The following is an 18145-nucleotide window of genomic DNA, read 5'->3' as shown; positions in this document are numbered from 1 at the left end:
AAAAGTGTAAAATGATTAGTCGCATACAAAAGTTCTCACGTTATTTTTTTGACATACAATTATTTTACATTTGACTAAGTAAATACGCTTTCCTTATACTAAAGCTAAATTTACACTTGAGACGCTGTATCGAGATATTGATATTGGGCATTTTGCAGCATCGGCTTATGCCTAATATTTTTGTATAGTCAAATGTAAGATCATGTTTTATTCCAATAAAATTGTATTTAAATTTTTGCTTGAGCTCAATATTAATTAAAGTATACCTTTACACTATTTCCCAATGTATCTTGTATAAAAATAGAAAAAGCTATAGAAAAGCTATACAGTTGCAAGTTTAAATAACAGTGAAAAAGTATACAAAAATATAACAAAATGTAAATTATATTAAGTTAAAAAATTAACCAAAAATATGGTAGGAAAAAATATTATAGAACTTTTCGGCCCAGATGAATTGATTTGAATCCAAAAGAAAAATACATTTAAACAAAACGACAATAATTTTTTTTTTTTCAAAATTCCAACTTTGTTTTTAAAATATAATTTAAGCTTATAATTATACCCTTCACTAATAATTTATTTTAATTTTAATACTTTCACTTCTCCTTTTCCTGAACCACCACATATAGTGGCACGTTATGGTGCGCTTAGTCACTACGTGTTCAACTCACCGTGTCCGTTGTCCGGTTGAACATCGAGATCTCCGGAACTTTATAAGCTACAAATATAATATTAAGCATGCAGAGTGGTGCCTACGCTGTGCTATTTTTTTGAGACATTGCCACGCCCACACTTTTAAAATTTGTTTAGTTTCAAGCCTGTAGAGAGAAGATATACTTTTTAAACTTTTTCTTGGTAGTACATACATACATATATGGTCACTACACATGGCGTCAAAGGGTTGTAAGCAATATATGTAACTGCTGTGGTGCTAGGTAATGCTAATGTGCTATCTCGGAAACAGACACTTTCCTAATTGAATTTTTTCATCTCCCTCGCAACCCTATAATCTGAGTAATGGGTATTCGATAATTGAGGAACTCGACTATAGCGTTCTCTCTTAATTAATATTAGAATTGATTGATGTAAAATTAGTGTCAGTAATGTTGATTCCACATAAAATTATTGTTATATATTGTTTATTGTTACACGCCTTTTAAGAAAAATACGGAACATTCTATAACACCAGTGCTACAATAATGTCACAATGTCCTTGGCCAAGTAACAGCAAATATGTGTATATTCTGTCTTATGTAAATTTAAATGTAAATATAAACACCTAAACATCTAAACAAAAACAAGATAGAATGTTATAGCCGAGTTCCCCGACTATCAGATACCTGTTACTTAGCTTCTGGAAGTGCTAACGAAAAATTTAAACATTTTCTGGAATATCGATAGAAATTGGGGAAAAATAATAAAATTAAAAAAACATAAACATTTTTTAGAAGTGTGGGCGTTAGAGTTTTGTGCGATTTGTGGGCATGGGCGTGGCAAAAAGTATATTAGGAAATCTATAGAAATTTACAAGATATAAAAAAAACTGAAAAGTTAGTGTGGGCGTGGCTACATCATTTAATAAACTTGCGTTGCGTCTATGTCTCTGGAAGCTGCATGCTTAATCTCAACTTTCTAGCTTCTACATTTCCTGAGATCTGGACGTTCATACGGACGGACAGATGGACGGATCGACTCGGCTATTGATCCTGATCAAGAATAGATATACTTTGCATGATCGAAAATGATACCTTTTACCTGTTACATACTCTTACATTACATTACTTTGGCACGCCCACATTTTTGAAAAATTGTTTGGCTTTTTTGTCTTGCTAATTTCTATCGATATGCCAAAAATGTTTTGACGCACAGTTTTGATATTTTTTTTCATTTTGTTATTATTCTTGCCCATTTCTAGAGATAGGCAAAAAAAATTTTATAATTTGTTGTTCGCACTCCCACTAGCTACATGGCTATTTGGGAGATATCTGTATATTTTTAAAATTTTAAAGATAAATCAATTCGTTTTTATTGTTATGCTTTATTAGAAAAATATTGCTCTTTTGCCATGTATAACATTTCCGTTCATGTGGTAACCAATATCAGATAACATTCAATAAGTTGCTAAGCGTATTTACTAGATGATGCAAATTTAAAAATAATATATATTTTATGCATTGTAGAGCCTGAAAACTACTAATTGATTTATATTAAATTTGCTTGGTAATTGATAATTGTAATATGTAACGGAAGTAAATCATTCAATGTGTAGGCTAATATTATTGTTGTTCTAATTAGTAATAATAGATTAAGGTAATTAATAAAAGTTGTCCATAATATATAATTATTGTGTAACTACGTCTTATGTCTTTTCATGAAATTCTCTCCAGGTGTTTACAACACAATCACGTAATGTGGAACCACAAGCCTTTAGAAGGATCACCATTTTAAGATGGTTTGTCTGTGCAGTGAGGTTCGATTCGGTACGTTTCTGATTTGGTTTAATAGTGACTGCTTAATACTGGGCTTTTGCCTTTTTCCCAAGATTTGCTCCACATCTGACTTACTTACTTATATGACTACTAATTATGGCTGCCGTAAAGCTTATCCAACACTGGATAGCCGTAAAGCTAAATAAACTAAGCCCTAAAACTAAAGGTAATGAATATAGGTATGGGCTTGGGTTTTGTTGGCGAGCTTATTTATCCATTTAAAATAGGTTGCTCGAGGATTCTATTCCACAGCTTTAAGCTTAAGTGTTGCCTACTTAGAAATGTACTTTTGTTTTCAAGTGCGCGAGGCTTTCTCATTTGAGCACTCCGATTTGGGATGAAGTTGAGGTACTAAAAAGTGCGAAAATTCTAGTTCTATCTTGACTCTTCGACTCTTCCCCTTAAAAAAGGTAGCCTTACAATAAGGGAGCCCCTATGCTAAATATGCGGGCTATAAGAATATACTGTTAACAAATTTTATAGACTATAGTTTACAAGTCACAGCGCCACCAAAATGAACCAGATCGCTGCTCTAGCTGTGAATTTAGCAATATCTTAACTTTGAACATCTGCTTCTTCACTTAAACATCTGATATATTATCATAAAGACTCCAATCCTGGGTAAGAAAGGCTCCTATACCTCAAGTCCAATGACATAGCTGATTTGTCAATGCAGACTTTCCGAAAGCTGTTCACATAGGTGGGCCATCCTCGATTATCTTGGTCGTCCAAATGCCGGGCATCAGTTGAGGAGGTAGATTCGATTGCGGCGTGCTTAGTTTTAAAATGGTGCTGTTCGAGTGGATGGTCTTCGGCGAGGTGGTGTAGTCCTTGTTGTCCATGCCGTCGATGATGGTGAACTGCGAGGTCATGTTTTGTGTTCCCTGTGCCGCAGGCGAGGCGGGTCTTAAGATGGGATGTGTCCTGGGACTGCTGATCAGGGAGGTGCACAGGCCACCGAGAATGGCCAGAGAGGCAAAGGCTGTCTGGGGAATGAGCTGGCCGAAGACCACTGTGGATCCAATAAAGGGCGCTCCCAGCAGCCAGAAGCGGGCCCAGCAAATTGTCGAGAAGGAAGTGATCTTCTTCTTGTCATCTGAAACCAGCTCCACCGTGCAGGTTGTCAGTATACTGAGCGTTGTGGAAATGGCCATTTTGGAGACCATGGCCGAGCACATCAGCAGGGCTACGTTCGGGTCCAGCCCAATTACGCTGGGCTTTGGAACCAGCCAGCCGCAGTAGGCAATGCATCCTGCCGCAATGTTAAAGAGTCCCGTCCACAGCCACTTGCGGGTGGTCTTCAGAATCAGGAAGAGCCCGAAGAAAGTGCCCATCATTTCGCTGAAGCCCGCAAAGAAGGTATTGATGTACAGGTGGTCGCGACTGAAGGAGCGGATGTTGAGCAGCATTCCGTAGTAGACCACGATGTAAAGCGACCAGGCCAGGTGCACGCACACAATGTGTCGCACCGCCCGTTCTCCCTTCCACATTGACCACCAGCCACTCGGCGGCGGAGCGTCCATGGCGGTCTGTGCCTGCAGCTCCAGCTGCTGGTCTATGTCGTGCGGCAGGTTGTAGCCCGTCCCATTCACCTCCACGCACTCCAGCAGGATCTTCTTGGCGTCCTGGGTACGTCCGCGGGCGATCAGCCATCGCGGCGAGTCGGGAATCCACCTGCAAAAGCGAAGCAAGATGCAAGAGTCACTACGTGGCAACAAGTTTTTTGGCAAATCGATAGAAGTCTACAATACTAATATCAAAACGCTTTTCAAAAGTGTGGGCGTGGCACTTTTCGGCGGCTCCCTGTAGTCTGCATGCCTTATATCAACTTTCAAGCTGTTTGAGTTCCAGAGATCTCTACGTTCATACGGACGGACCGACTCGTCTGTTGATTATGATCAAGAATCTATATACTTTATGAAAAGCACATGCCTGACAGTGCGTCCGATTTGTGGGTATGAGATGGTTCCTCTTTTGAAACACATTTGCGCTGCCTCGATGGCACTAGAATCTACATGCCTAGTCCCAACAGACAGACACACAGACGGACGTGTTCCCGATAGAGAATATATTATAGGTTCGAAAGCACTTGTAATGCGTTAATTATGCGAATCTCAGATACCCTTTAACTGTACTTTCGATTACTTACTGCCACAGATAGATTAGTATCACAGTTGGCCACGAGATGGCCATGTAGAGGTGGGACCAGCTGGACCAGAAGCTGGCCACTCCGGGCAACATCATTACCCCTATAGACCAGAACTGCTCGAACAGCGTGGAGACGCACGTTCGGTACTTTCCCCCCGTAATGTCGGCCACTGCAGGGAGAAAACAATTTAAAATCCATTAGACATTACCACTTATACGAGTATACAAACTAAGTCAGGCCACTTACTGATTTGGCCTCCGGCCGTGTACATCTGGGCACAGCATACGGCGGAGAGACACCGGAAGAACACGTGGAGCTCGTAGGAAGCCACGTGCCCCGTGAGGTTGCCACAAAATATCTGTGTGATCATGCCGAAGAGCATCACATTTCGGGGGCTGAAACTAAACGGGGAAAAGGGAAATATAGAAACACAAATCTTTTCATTTTTGTAGTTCATATCTTTTAGCTCAGACTGCTGTTCATCAGAGAGAGTTTTTCCCGTATCCTAGGAATAGGTCGTATTTATGGGTGACTTTATAAGGGTGATTAAGGGATTACGGGTGTTTTTTATGCACTATATCTTTGGCAACACTGGTTTAAACAGCTCACAACGTTTCATGTTTTGTTTCACTGCCAAACGTCTTAGGTTTGGTCTATAAATTAACTATGAATCGCCTTGCAAACGAACAACACTTGCAAATTTATTATGGTGACCGCTACCGCGAGGTGATATCCAATTTTTTGTGGCCCAAAATGCAATAGCTTGACTTGCATGCCACATGCAACACAGCACGCACATTTGAGGCGCAGTCACGGTCGACATTTGCATGAAATAATGTTCAAACACTAAATTATGTGGACCGCACTATCGATTCAAGTAAAGATTTCATGAACTTCTTGAACTGTGTGTTTTTTTTATCTTCCTTCCTAGAGATCTTAGAAAATCACATATCAGAAGGACGCGATTCCGACTAATTAGGGGCTTGTATTCGACATTGGGGAAGTGTCCATGTGAACCCGTACTTACTATTTCAGCAGCTGGTTTGCAAGGATGCCGCCGGTGAGCACGCCGAAGAGGTGGAAGAACTGGGTGACGGATACGAGAATGTCCCGGGAGCACACCAGATCGTACTGCGTGACCACCGAGTGGTAGTCGGACTCGTGCTGGAACTCCGTGCAGGGGATTACGTTGGAATTGCGGTTCAGGGGCTTCTCCCACACGCGCGGCTCCTGGTCACTGTTCTCGTAGTTGTAGTAGTGATGGGCGTGCTGCTGGGCATCCTGGTAGACATTGCAGAAGTCAATGCTGAACTCCTGGTCGTCGCTCTCCTCCTTCTGCGGATGCGAGACCTTGATCCACTGCGTTTGGTTCTGGGCTCCGATTGTGTTGGGCGGCTTGCAAAAGAACTCGCCGTGCCTCGGCGCTGGTGCCGTGAAAATGATACAGGCCATGAACCAGGACGACGGAATCTTGCACAGGAAGATCAGTAGCACCGTTCGCAGCTGCCACCTTCCCCACGGACCCGTGATCCGGCCCACCGCATCCACTTTGGTCTGCATCTTGGTGTTCGGCTTGGGGGACTTTCCCTCCAATCGAGCGAAGGTGTCGTTGGGATAGAGCTGATACTCGTGCTGGCGATTGTGGGTGCGAATGTCCTTGCAGATTGTGGTCCCCCCGTGATTGTGGTTGCTGCTGGTGCTGTTGTTGTTGTTGGTCTCTCCTTCCGGAGCCTCGCACTTGGCCTGCTCGTTGGACGGGGCAGTGGTTGGTAGGTGGAGGTCACCAGCAAAGGTGCCGAAGTGGGGTGACCTACTGGTTGATATGTGCGACGAGCTGTGGACTTGTTGACTTGGGGGCGATGGCCCGTCGTCCTTCAGGGGCAGTAAAGGGGACTCCGCCTGCGTAAGAAACAATAGGAAGTAAATTCAATTCGAGTTTTTGGAGCTTAATTTTTTTTTTTTTTTTTTTTTTTTTTTTTAGTGTAAATTAGGTGGCTGTAGGTTATTCCATTGCGTAAGGCTTCCAATTGCTTAAGGTCAACTAACTGTGCCTAAATTGCGTTGAGTTTTCTATTTTCTAGACTTTTCTATAGATAAATTATTTAATTTATTATTAAATGATTAAATGATCATCGTTTCAAATTTTTACTCAAATTTTCAAAATATAATGGTTTCCTAGTATAGTTACTTTAATAAACGCATTCCGTTTATTTGTGATTTCATTGTGATTTCATTATGATTGTGTTGCATCATATGCCCTATTTAAGTAGTGGATTTATTCAAGATTTATTTTCAGGCATTATATATAATTATTGAGCTTAATACAAAGCTTAGTTGCTTCGAAAGCAACTGCCTTTAATGGGCCAGACAGATTGGGTCCTCATCCGTTGAAATCCAGGCAAATGATATCGAGAACCGTGATTTCCGGGGCTAATAAGTCAACAAAGCGGCATTCCCCGATAATTCAGAGTGTCCTTGGGGAACTGGAGTTCAGCAATTACTGCTCCTGAGTGCCTGGGTCCCACATAATGCCCACACCCACTTTCTCGCTGCAGTTGGGAATATAATGAACATAAATTGCAGCGCCAAGTGGACCTTTCTCCACATAGTAATTTTATGTACCAAGAAAGGCAATGTGGCCTTCTGTGGGAATATATATAGGAGTCCTCTTCCTATTCTATAAATGGATCTAATTAAATTCTATGGTTGTTATTTATATTTATTCTGTGCCTTCTGACAGGCAAGTGTCCTTCATCACGAAACTAGCATATCCAAACCTTAAAAAGCCTTAAGAAGCAAAAAAATAGGTGAACTTACATTTTAAATTGTCCAACAACATATTTTCAGCCCAAGTTTATTTAAAGCCTATTATTAAAAATTAGTCTCCCCTAATTAAATGCCATCATGATTTGTATTTGCCAGACCAGAAAAAAATCAGATCAAAGGAAAGTAAAAGCCCTCTAACCATTTGTTACTTCCCATTTTGTGTTGAGACATTTGGATGACAAACAACCCAAGCCACCCAACTGGGTATGTTATTCAATCCGAGGGTTTTTGGCTGGTCGCCCCTTTTTTACCAGCCGTATTTGTCGTCATTTAGTTTTGTTTTCGCGTGTTGTCATCCTTAAAAGCGCCCTTTATATTCATGGACTGTGCCAAAGTAAGTTGAAGTATCGAAAGTCAGAAGGGTCCTCAAGAATTCATTGCCAACTGTGACCTTCAGATGCAAAATCCCAGGCAGCTGAGGAGAGGATTCGGATGGCTGAAGGTTCGGATACTCGGATTATGCATAATGCAGATACAAATCTGAAGAACTCGCTAGGCTGTACACCCTCAAGTATGCAATCATTTATTAGTTTCAGGCTTCTGTTTTATGGTTTTCTGTCTAGTTTTATGCGGCAATCAAATGAATTCGTTTTGTATCTTTATTTTTTCCTTTTTTGGTTTATTTTTGTTTTTTGACTGCCAGCAGCTGGACAAATAGCGCCAAGGTTAAAGTCGATTGTCTGCGGCATATATATATTTTTTTATATTTTTATCAGTATTGGGCTGGAAGTGGTTCGAGGTAAGTTCAATTTTATGCGTCACGTGACGAATGCTTTACTAGGCTGACTATCAAGGTGGTTCACTTATGTAATTGCCAAAATTGTTTACATTTTCAGCGCATCATTGGATGGTATCAGAGGACTGTGTCCTGAAATCGATTTTTTAAAAAACCACAAGAAACAAAAATCCAGCGATAATTTATTCACAAGGCGCAGCCGCTGTACACAGAAGCGCGGAAGGAATCTCCGCGTGGTCCTTGCCAGATGACTGATGGAACGACCAAAGCTCGCCCAGATTGCCCCTCCCTGAGACATAATTAGAGAAATTTCCCGCAGTCACCATAAATCTGCTTCGTGCTGCACAATTTGCTGCCCACAACGTATCCCAATTATCTGCTAGATGGAGGAGCACTTAGGTGCCCAACTAGTCGGCAAATTGTTTTTATTTAAGCCCGTGCTTATTTTCTCTCCATCACCTCCTGAATATTTCATTAACTTATTTATTGCTCTGCCCTGTTCAATTGAGAACGCTCCCCAGCGGAGTGGGGATTCTGGGGTATGAATATATATATCTATATGATATGTCTATTTGTAATTGAAACAAAGCGAGGGCTGAGTTTCCTTCTGTCGGAAACATATTTATATTCATTAAAAACCAGAAATAAAAACAAAATTAGTTAAGTTTGTTGTTTATTGGGATAACAAGAGGGGCAGCACTTAAGCTTGAATAGAGACATGGCCAAGTTTGTTAAGTTAGAAAAGGCTTCAGGTGAAGGCCGAAAGAAACACGGCTGCTTTTACCTTTAGTTGCTTTATCGGTTACCACTGGTCCCGCCTAATGATTACTTATTCTTAGGCCTGGGCTGAGAATCTCCAGGAAACGACAACTTCTGGCTGCCCCCGACCCCCAGGCGCCCCATACACGTGGCCATTGTGTTGCAAGTGTGCTGCTTTTTCTTGGTGGCAGGTTGACAGATGGGCGCCACAGTTAATTGGAGCTCTGCCGAGCAACAGTGTTTTGGTGAGATTGCTGTATTGTGCCTTCTGGCAAACAGGTGGGACAATGACTGAGTGATGGAGTGGCTGGTTGGCTGGATGGGGCGATGTATTAATGTCTGCCTTTCCTGTTAACACAGGTTCCTTTCGAAATCCGTTGACCTCCAGCTGCTGCGCCGCCTGATGTGATCGTGTTTCTGGCACTTCTTGTTGTCCAAATATTGTAAATGAATCGATGAGTTCCCGCTGGGCCCGCCTAAGGATTAAAGCCCACTCAGTACGTTTTTCGAATTATTAGTGAGGCTCCAGCGAAAAGTATAGTGGTTAGCTAAAAAATCCCAGCCCCCAGTCGGGGAAAATGAGCAACCTAATGTCCGAAAATAGATGCCCACTTAATAGGAGTGGCTAGTCCAATTGGCTTCTGGCTGGAGACATGCAACGGAGTTTCAGGGCTCCCAAACCTGTTGCCGCCAATATGAGCTATTTGAATTAGCGTAGTCACGACATCGTGACCAGACGCAGAGCCAGACTTGTACTAGCATAAATATTTGATGAGTTGCGCCTGCCTCTGGCCGCCGAGTGGCCGGAATGGGCCAAAAGCTACGGAATACTGGACCCAGGCCACATTGCCGAGCTGGAGCGTGAAATAATATATATTGATGGATTACGGGGTGCCCTTCTGAATGCCTTCCATTGCGAGCTGTCGAAACAATTTGGCGCAGAGTGGTGTATGCGTTGTGAATTGCATATTGTTTTTATGCCCACATCTGGGGCGTGTGCGCTTTATGGCATATTGAAGGATTCGAGGAGCTCCCTCGAGGAGCTGGCACTAGACCATATATATCAACAGCACCCCTTGATTATTGGCTTAATGGCTTCGTTTACTGCCAGTCCATAAACTGTTTGAATGTTATTTAAGTTGGCAGCGCCTTCTGTTTAGTCAATTGCTTTCTAACTTCCCTCATTGCTGCAGAATAGTGAGTCTAGAAGTTTTTAGGTGAGTAACTAAAAGTCGAAATGAAATTTCGTTAAGGCGATTATATCAATTCAATTGCAACTGGCCACGTGACACAATATTTCTTTGGGAAATACAAGACTCCAGCTTTTTACTTCAAAGAACTGAAAAACATTGTTCATGTGTCCTACAAGCCCGCCAATTTCTGGCACGATTTATGACGCTTCCTTTTCGCGTTTGTCTCTGATTTATGGACACCAGCAATTGAATTTGACAACTCTCCCGCTGCAAACGGGAAAGTTCCCCTCAAAGTCTGGCTTCCTGGGGACTGGGATCAACTCGAATCGCATACATAAGAGCCCTGAAATTACAGGCTTTCCCTGATTCAACCGAATTGCTCACATTCCTGGGAGGCTCAGATGAAGGATACGCATACGCAGGATACAGTTTGTAAGGGGTTGATTCCTTTTTACTTCCTCCTACAATCCATCAATGCTTCGATTACTTTGAAATCTTTACACTGTTTGCCTGCGCAGCTCAGTTCAGATTGGTGTGTATGATTTGGTGACAGGGAAAATCAGCTTTTGACAGAGGAATAAACAGCATTCAGCTTTTAAAGCGTTCTTGTGTGGATTTTCATGGGAATAAATAAATTGGGGTATTATTCACATGGGTAAGGTGTTTCGTGGGAACATTTTTTGATTGGAAAGAACTCATAAAGCCGGAAATTATTATGGTGCCTGCTTCATTTATTTCCTTTTGTTCCTGAATTAAAGTTAATATATCAATTAATTGCAAGGACTAGACCCATTTACCAAGCAATTTAAAGATAGATGCATTTGGGGAACTTGTGGAGCAAGTATCATACTCGTAGATACGCGTTTTTCCGACCAAGTAGTAAACTAACATTTTGCCACCATTTAATGAGCGCCACTAAGCTGCTTTCGCTGGAAGGGAGACCCATAATAAGCCTAAATAGGGCTAGACCATAAATTTAGTTGGCCTTGGCCAATGACTGGGCGGCCAGCCAAGGCGTCCTTAAACTCGAAATCGAAAACGGAAATCGAAATCGGGCGGAGGTGGCTAAAGAAAGGATGAAACCCAAATTAGGGCAGGATAGATGCGTTCTGATCCGAAATAGGATGGCGTTTGTTGGTCATTGGTCTGCATTCACAGCTAAAGTTGAACGACACCCTTAAAGGCGGGATAATAAGGCTATAATATACCCCGTTTTAGACCGTTATTTTTGTAGGGAGACACTAGCTTCCGCTTCGGAACCCTGAAGTCATAATTGCCTGGGGTAACGCCCCACTCATCAGGGCAGCCCCAATCAAACGCACTGGGCGGCTACTTCCTTAGTGTATTTACACAAGTGTCTAGTCTTTTGTTTTGGGTGCTCAACTGGTTTCCGTGGCTGTGTTTTTCCCGTATTGGCTGTAATTGCGGCAATTATTTGTTCTGTTCTTTCCACAAATAACACTCAGGAAATCGTGCAGACAGGTAAAGGACTCTGAACCTGTAGGTTATCCCAAGCAAACCTGACAAGGAGAAGAGATGCAAAAAGTGGCTAGTACCTATCCTTTCTATGAACGCTCTAAATAATTTTGTAATTGTTTTCCCTTCAGTCCACAAAGCAGCCAACAATACCGCTGATTATTGAGCATTTCGAATAAAAAGGAAAATGAAAGGAAACACTCTAAGTCCCGGGAAATTGTGCGTCTAAGAGTAAAAGTTCTCGAGATGAAATTGAAAAGCATAATGGCATCCCAGGCGCCTGAAAAGTTCATGAGCAGCCCTTGTGTACCTCGCCTGTGCGTTCTATGACCCTTTTCCACCAGCTGCCCCTGGTTGCCCATGGACCTTACCTTCCCAAACTCATCCCAGCCCCATTACTTGGACACGAAGCTTGGGACACTTTACTTATGGAAGTGCGGCGGGCTCCAATCAAAAACGCAATTATAATCAGCCGACAGTCGCGCTTAGAGAAAGCCTTTTCTGCTCAACATTTAAATAAATTAGGAACTTTTTGCAGATATAAAAAAAACTGCAGGCGGTAGGCTGTTTCCCACAAGTGATGGGCGTTCCCTTTGACCTTGGCGAATCCTGGGGAATCCTGACCTCCTAAACGTGCAGAAACCGGACCCAAAAATTGCACCCAGACGATCCTTAAACAGGAGAAGATTATTTTATTTGTGTGTATGTATTAAAGGGGTATTCTGCCAATTGAAAAATGAGCAGTCAAGTGGGAGTCAACTAGACACAACACAACTAGTAAATATGTTCAGTATTATTGAATCATTTGGAGATACTCAACGCTCTATACGAAACCCCGTAATGATGCAAGCATTTCATTTATATCCAGCGCAGTTTGCTAATTTAACCACCATTTTGGCTGAGTGTCTATATATAAGGGCTTTTATTTGGGCAACTAGGACTGGTGAATTTATGCATTTTTGGGAACGTTTCCTGCGAAAAACCATGAAACGGCAACCGACGCAACCAGGACCATGTAAGTAAGATCCATTTCTAATTGATGTGTAGAATGTTCATTAGCTAGAAGACGAGTCTATAAAATGCAAATGAAGTATCTGTCCGCCCTGTGAAAATTGGCTTGTTTGCATGCGGGATTTCGAGCGATTGAGCAAGTTAACCCAGACGCAGCTGGGATGGGAAAATGTGTCCAATTGAGACATGCGCCTGTGTATTCGACCTTAAAAAACAAATTGAAAACTCTGCTGACTGCGCCGGAGCAAAACTCGCGTGTCTGTGTGGAGGAAATAACCTGAAGTGTGGCTAATTGGAAAGGTTCCGAGCAGCAGTAGAGTGGTGCAAGGGGATCCAACAAACAGCATCAGTCTGGTCGAATTGGGAGGCTTACTAATGGACAGAGGATCCTACACTTTTATAACATAGTAGGACACAGTTTTCTTGCCCTAAAAAATGTCAAACAATTTGTTTTCATGTCTTACAATTTAATTTCAACCACAAGGAAGCCTGCTAAGGCGAAGTAAATAAATTTATCAACGACATTCCTGCAAAAGCAATTTGGTATTCTTTTCCTGACACGAGTAGAGTCCTGTTGGACTGATTTGCATAAGACTGTGGAAAATAAAATGCGAAGACAAAATTTACATAATCTGGGCAGAATGTGGAACACACTTCTCCGACTTTCACGCTTATCGCATTCCCATGCTAAGCAGTGCGTGCTCAGCTTCTTCTACTTGTTTCCCGAAGTCAATACGCACGTGTGGCAGACTCACTAATGAGTGGGGCACCCCGGCGAAAGCCACCTGGCGGCAGCGGAATGGAACTGAACGTGAGGACTGGAAACTTAGCTTCCGCAAGCCAGACTGTCTTATGTCACCGGTAGCTTATTTTAATTAAAGTCCTGCCACTGAAAACGCCAGGGGAGCGACTCCCATAAATGTGAAATATCTGCTGATGGCGGCCCAGTGATATCTTATTCAGCAAAAACAAGGCGCCTCGGAGGAAAGCATTCGCCAGAAGTTTGTTTACTAAAGAAAGGCTGGCCAAAATGGACATTTGCCTCATTTGGTTAGTGGCTTCGTATATTTGCTCCTTCACTCCTTCACTCCTAATCCCTAATACCCTAATATCCATATTCGCACTCGAAGGAATCGCCAGCGAAAGCGCTTCTATACCCGTTACTCGTAGAGTAAAGGGGTATACTAGACTCGTTGAAAAGTACGTAACAGGCAGAAGGAAGCGTTTCCGACCTTATAAAGTAGAGTCTGTCGTATGAACGCCTCGATCTCAGGAACTACAAAAGCTAGAATAAGGAGATTAAGCCCACAAGCCGCCCAAAACTATCACGCCCACACTCTTGAGAAAATTTTACATTTTGTTTCTCTTTTTAAAGGTTTTTTTTTCAATTTTCACCGATATTCCAGAATATTATGAAATTTCTCGTTCGCACGCACTTGCACTAGCTGAGTAAGGGGTATCTGATAGTCGTATCTGATAGTGGAACGCGACTATACCATTCTATCTTATATAGACGCTCGTCGCGTCTGTGAATGATTGCTTGAACATTTGAATGGACTTCGTCATTGTTTAAGTCCAGGCAGACAAAATGGACAGGACGTCGGAGTTCGGAACTTTCCGCGTGTGTGTAATGTTGGGGTGGCTCAAACTTGCGAGTGACGGTTAAGTGTACGGTCATATGCACATATGCATATTTTCTGGTGTCTGCTTACATGATTTGAGCAAATCGTGACCTGATTGAATAGAAACTAAAAGTAGTTGGGACTACAGTTGTGTATTACCCAAAAAAGTAAGCTGACGAACTAGCAAGAGGTTAGCAGTTTTAACGTCAAGGATGAAATAGCGACTATAAACCAGGGTACTAGATAATACTCTTCAGATAATAATGATAATTTTAGGTAATGCTTTTTCAGCCCCATGGTGCCTTTTCCGCCCCCACAAATTAACCTACTCCAACTAAAGTCCCCGCTCATCGCAGTCGCACGCACAATTTGCTCTTGGATATCTGATTGCGGCAGAGGGTTAATTATAAGCATAAAATTACGCATGCATATGCTGCCAAAACGCCCAGCGAAGCCACTCGACTGCTTGGGGGTATGTACCGTAGATTCATCGCCATCGTCGTCCTCATCCTCATCCTCATCATCATCATCATCATCATCCCCATCCTCGTCGGCAGCCCCTTCGCCGCTGCTCCTGTTTTGGGCATTGGCCTCATCGCTGCCCGTCGCCAACTTCTCACTGCTCGCACTGCCAATTCCGCTGGAGGAGTCGCTCGAGTGAAGTCCGCTGACTAGCACTGGACCACTGCCACTGTTGTAGCCACCGGAGCCACTTCCTTTGCCGATTGCACTGCTGCCAGTGTCAGCCAGTGTGAGCATAATGGGTCCGAAACCGGTGGAATTCGCGAGGGTTGCTCGCTGAGTTTTGGGTCTTAGATCATTTGTTCACTTCGATTTGTTCACTTCCTTACACACTTTATAATCGGTTAGAACCGCTGCGAGCTCGTGTTATTTTGCTAGTTATTCCGAATTGTTATCAAACGAGGTGCGGCTTTAGTGGCAATCAGCTCATGGAACAGTAGGATTGTAAGGAAGAGCATGTACACAATATTGTTTGGCTGAGCAAAGTTATGAATTAATAATGGGCTTTATTTTTCCCTCCACACTAGTCGATTGATGCGACTTTAGCATTCAATTCGAAGTACATGTATGTATGTATATAACAAAGGTACAAATCTCGGCCCGCTCGAGCAATGCAAATGACAAATAGAATGCCAAAAACTGCGTCCGCGATACAAAGTGAGTCGATGGGTGCAGGCGTTCGCCCAACGCGCAACTGATTTGCTGAAAAGCGGTGGAAAGCTCCGCCAGCTGGAGTTCGGTTTTCCAGCCACGAAGCGAAAGTGAAAACGAAAGCAGAAGCAGAAGCAGAAGCAGAAGCTTTCTCCGCTGCCGCCGCAACTTCAGTGGAAGCTCGTTCCGCAGCAGGACTCTAGTGGAGTCGGTCACGTGTTGGGTAATTTCACTTTCGTTGTCCTTTGGCCAAGGGCCCCATGAATCCGGGCGAAACTGGAGCCAGAGCTTTGGGCACAGGGTGCTCGGTAGCCGACCTGGCCGAGCAGCTGTTGCTCCACTCCCCTGCGGATTACTCCCATCTCAAGGTTGAAAGCTGCCGCGGAAGGACTTGCGAACAGGAGCCCCTCAATGCGCCCATTTTATTTGCACATACATTTCAGTTAGCGCAATTGGGAGGCTATAAACGCTCGACAAATTAAATATAAATATTCCACCAATTGACTTTATTAATTTGTGATTAATTGGTGGGGACAGCCTAACTGCTGACGCACGTGATACTGCGTGCCTGTCACTATTTCCCCACAAAAATGGTAATAAAAGCATTAAATATCAAACTTGTTAAATGGCGGTAAATTAAACAGACCGCCTTCTGGGGGACATCATCTCTAGTTTTGCTGGATGAAGCCATTATGATAGCCTTATTATTTTTACTTCAAGCTGATCAGCCGAAAAGAGGCGGCAATGTGTATTTAAAATATGCCTCGTAAAGCAGACCAACTTGCTCCTAAAATCACGGAAGCTGCAGTTTTCCCAATCCCATTGACATGTTCTATTAGTAAGCGTTTGCTACCCAAGTGCCGAGCTGTGAAATCGCTTACAGCTCGTACAATGTTGGTGTCACACACTTGTGAACTTTTGTATCGCTTGTTTGCTCACAAGTTCAACTCGACAGCCGCCCGCCCCCAAGAAAATGTTGCATGAACAATGGATTGCTGGGGAGGGGTTTTTGGAGGCAGGGGATGCACTCAGCACGCGTGTGCCTTCATTCCAAGGAAGCATGCGAATGGCACGAGCAGCAAACAAATTAGCCAGAAAGTTCCTTTTCGTCGCTTTTCGGGGGATGTTGCGTTTATTCCGCATACGCCGTGTGGCACGAATTACATTGGCAATACGAAAAGTTTTCTTTCGCGCATGTAAGCATTTAATGGAAAATATGCGGAAAAGTTAAGTGAGTTTGGAAGTTTTGGGGGCGGGATATAAACATAATTAGCATATATTAGCAAATAAATATATTAATAATGTACTAATATAATACATTAAATATTATCATATCATATTTATATGAATATTAATATATTATTAAAATAATGGAAAATTGTAGGCGAATTGTTTTCTTTATTTATATGCCTGTACTTTCAATGGGAATTCTCAGAGGCACTTTAAAAATCAACAGATAAACAGATTAATATTCAATTGAGATAGTTAAATGAGATATAGAGTGCTATTGCACAAGTGCACTACTAAAAATTTAAATTAAATTTGAATTTATTTGTGTTGAGTTCGTTGAACCAGTTTGAACATCCTTGTAGGTTCAGTGTATGTAGGTTTGGTGGTTCAAACTCCATACGAGTGTGTACGTTATGATTAGCTAAGATAGGGTGTACTTCTTATAAATCACCTGAACGTTGAGCATCACGATTTTAATCTCAAGCCGATCAATGAGGGGACTCTTGCGAAGGCCATCCGCCGATTTCGAAGCAGATCCCTCCATGAAACTGGGTGTGTTCCCATTGGATCCCATCAAACTAGCGTCGGGATGGATGAAGCTCATTTTGGCATTTTCTTGGCACCTGGTAACTCAGAAGGAACTATTCAGCTGCGATCTCATGCTGCTGCGTCGATTTAGTTGTGTAATTTCATTTTATATAATCACGGCACCGACGAGCAATGTCTGTCAATAAATCAAATAGACCGAGTTCTTTTTTTTTGGCGGGCAAACAATTGGGAGTTGGGGAATCCGAAGTGCTTATTATTTGTGGACTGTTATCCAAGCGGGTCGCAACCCAACGGGTCGCCTACGAGGCGATCCAATTCAACTAGATCCGATCGAGAAAGCACTGACAGTTGCAGAATGTGTAGGTGGCAAGGGCCAAGTTGGAACTACGAACGAATTCGCAGCGAAGAATCTGCTGGGTTGACTCGGATTCCGCTCAAACAGGAAGAAGAGGAGCGCCTCGAGGGTATCTATTAATAGTCGGTGTGGTGTTCAAGTGGCAGCACTCGCGTCGCTTCTCTGGCAACTGCACTGGGTGTCCCCAACCTGTGAGATACGTTTCCTGGCTCTCAGCAAAGTCAAGTTCAAGTTTATCAGGGCGCCGAGAGAAGGCCCACAATGAGTTCACTACACTCATTCATGTACTACATCCACATCGTGCTAGCCACGAAATCTTCGTACCATTGTACACTTGCCAAAAAGCGAGGCGGCCAAAAGTACTCGTCTACGCGTCACGCAGCAATTCACGTTGCTTTCGCCTTCGCTTGCAGGTCTATTTGCTTAAGTGTTCTTTTTCGGTTCCTTTCAATATCTTTGTCACATTGTTTGCTTAATTGTTCTCTTGCTTTTGTGTTTAGCCTCCGAAACTGAAGTCGCGGCACGGGTATCAATCTGAAGCTGATCTGATAAGGATATACTTAGGGCTCCTTATAAT

General features: G+C 42.8%; 1 protein-coding gene across 1 annotated transcript; it reads right to left on the bottom strand.

Moving 5' to 3' along the window:
* Positions 1-2018: 2018 nt before the first annotated feature.
* LOC6551754 (organic cation transporter-like protein) lies at positions 2019-17268 on the bottom strand. The gene is made up of 6 exons (XM_026976164.1): positions 17116-17268; positions 14742-15059; positions 5666-6537; positions 4885-5039; positions 4639-4807; positions 2019-4163 (listed from the first exon to the last, which is right to left on the bottom strand). The coding sequence occupies exons 1-6, from the start codon at positions 17266-17268 to the stop codon at positions 3182-3184; spliced, it is 2649 nt and encodes an 882-aa protein (XP_026831965.1). The 3' UTR covers positions 2019-3181.
* Between the last annotated feature and the right edge of the window lie 877 nt (positions 17269-18145).

The sequence above is a fragment of the Drosophila erecta genome, unplaced genomic scaffold (genome assembly GCF_003286155.1).
Source record: "Drosophila erecta strain 14021-0224.00,06,07 unplaced genomic scaffold, DereRS2 tig00000000-arrow-pilon, whole genome shotgun sequence".
NCBI lineage: Eukaryota > Metazoa > Arthropoda > Insecta > Diptera > Drosophilidae > Drosophila > Drosophila erecta.
Note: the sequence above shows the minus strand (reverse complement) of the source record. Positions and strands in the feature narration are given on the sequence as shown.

Excerpts from the sequence above, each read along its gene's own strand:
- LOC6551754 (XM_026976164.1), bottom strand. The coding sequence starts at position 17,268 with ATGAGCTTCATCCATCCCGACGCTAGTTTGATGGGATCCAATGGGAAC. Across the intron at positions 15,060-17,115 it reads TCGTGATGCTCAACGTTCAG|CGAGCAACCCTCGCGAATTC; the intron begins GTGATTTATAAG and ends CCCAAAACTCAG. Across the intron at positions 6,538-14,741 it reads ACGATGGCGATGAATCTACG|GCGGAGTCCCCTTTACTGCC; the intron begins GTACATACCCCC and ends TTTCTTACGCAG.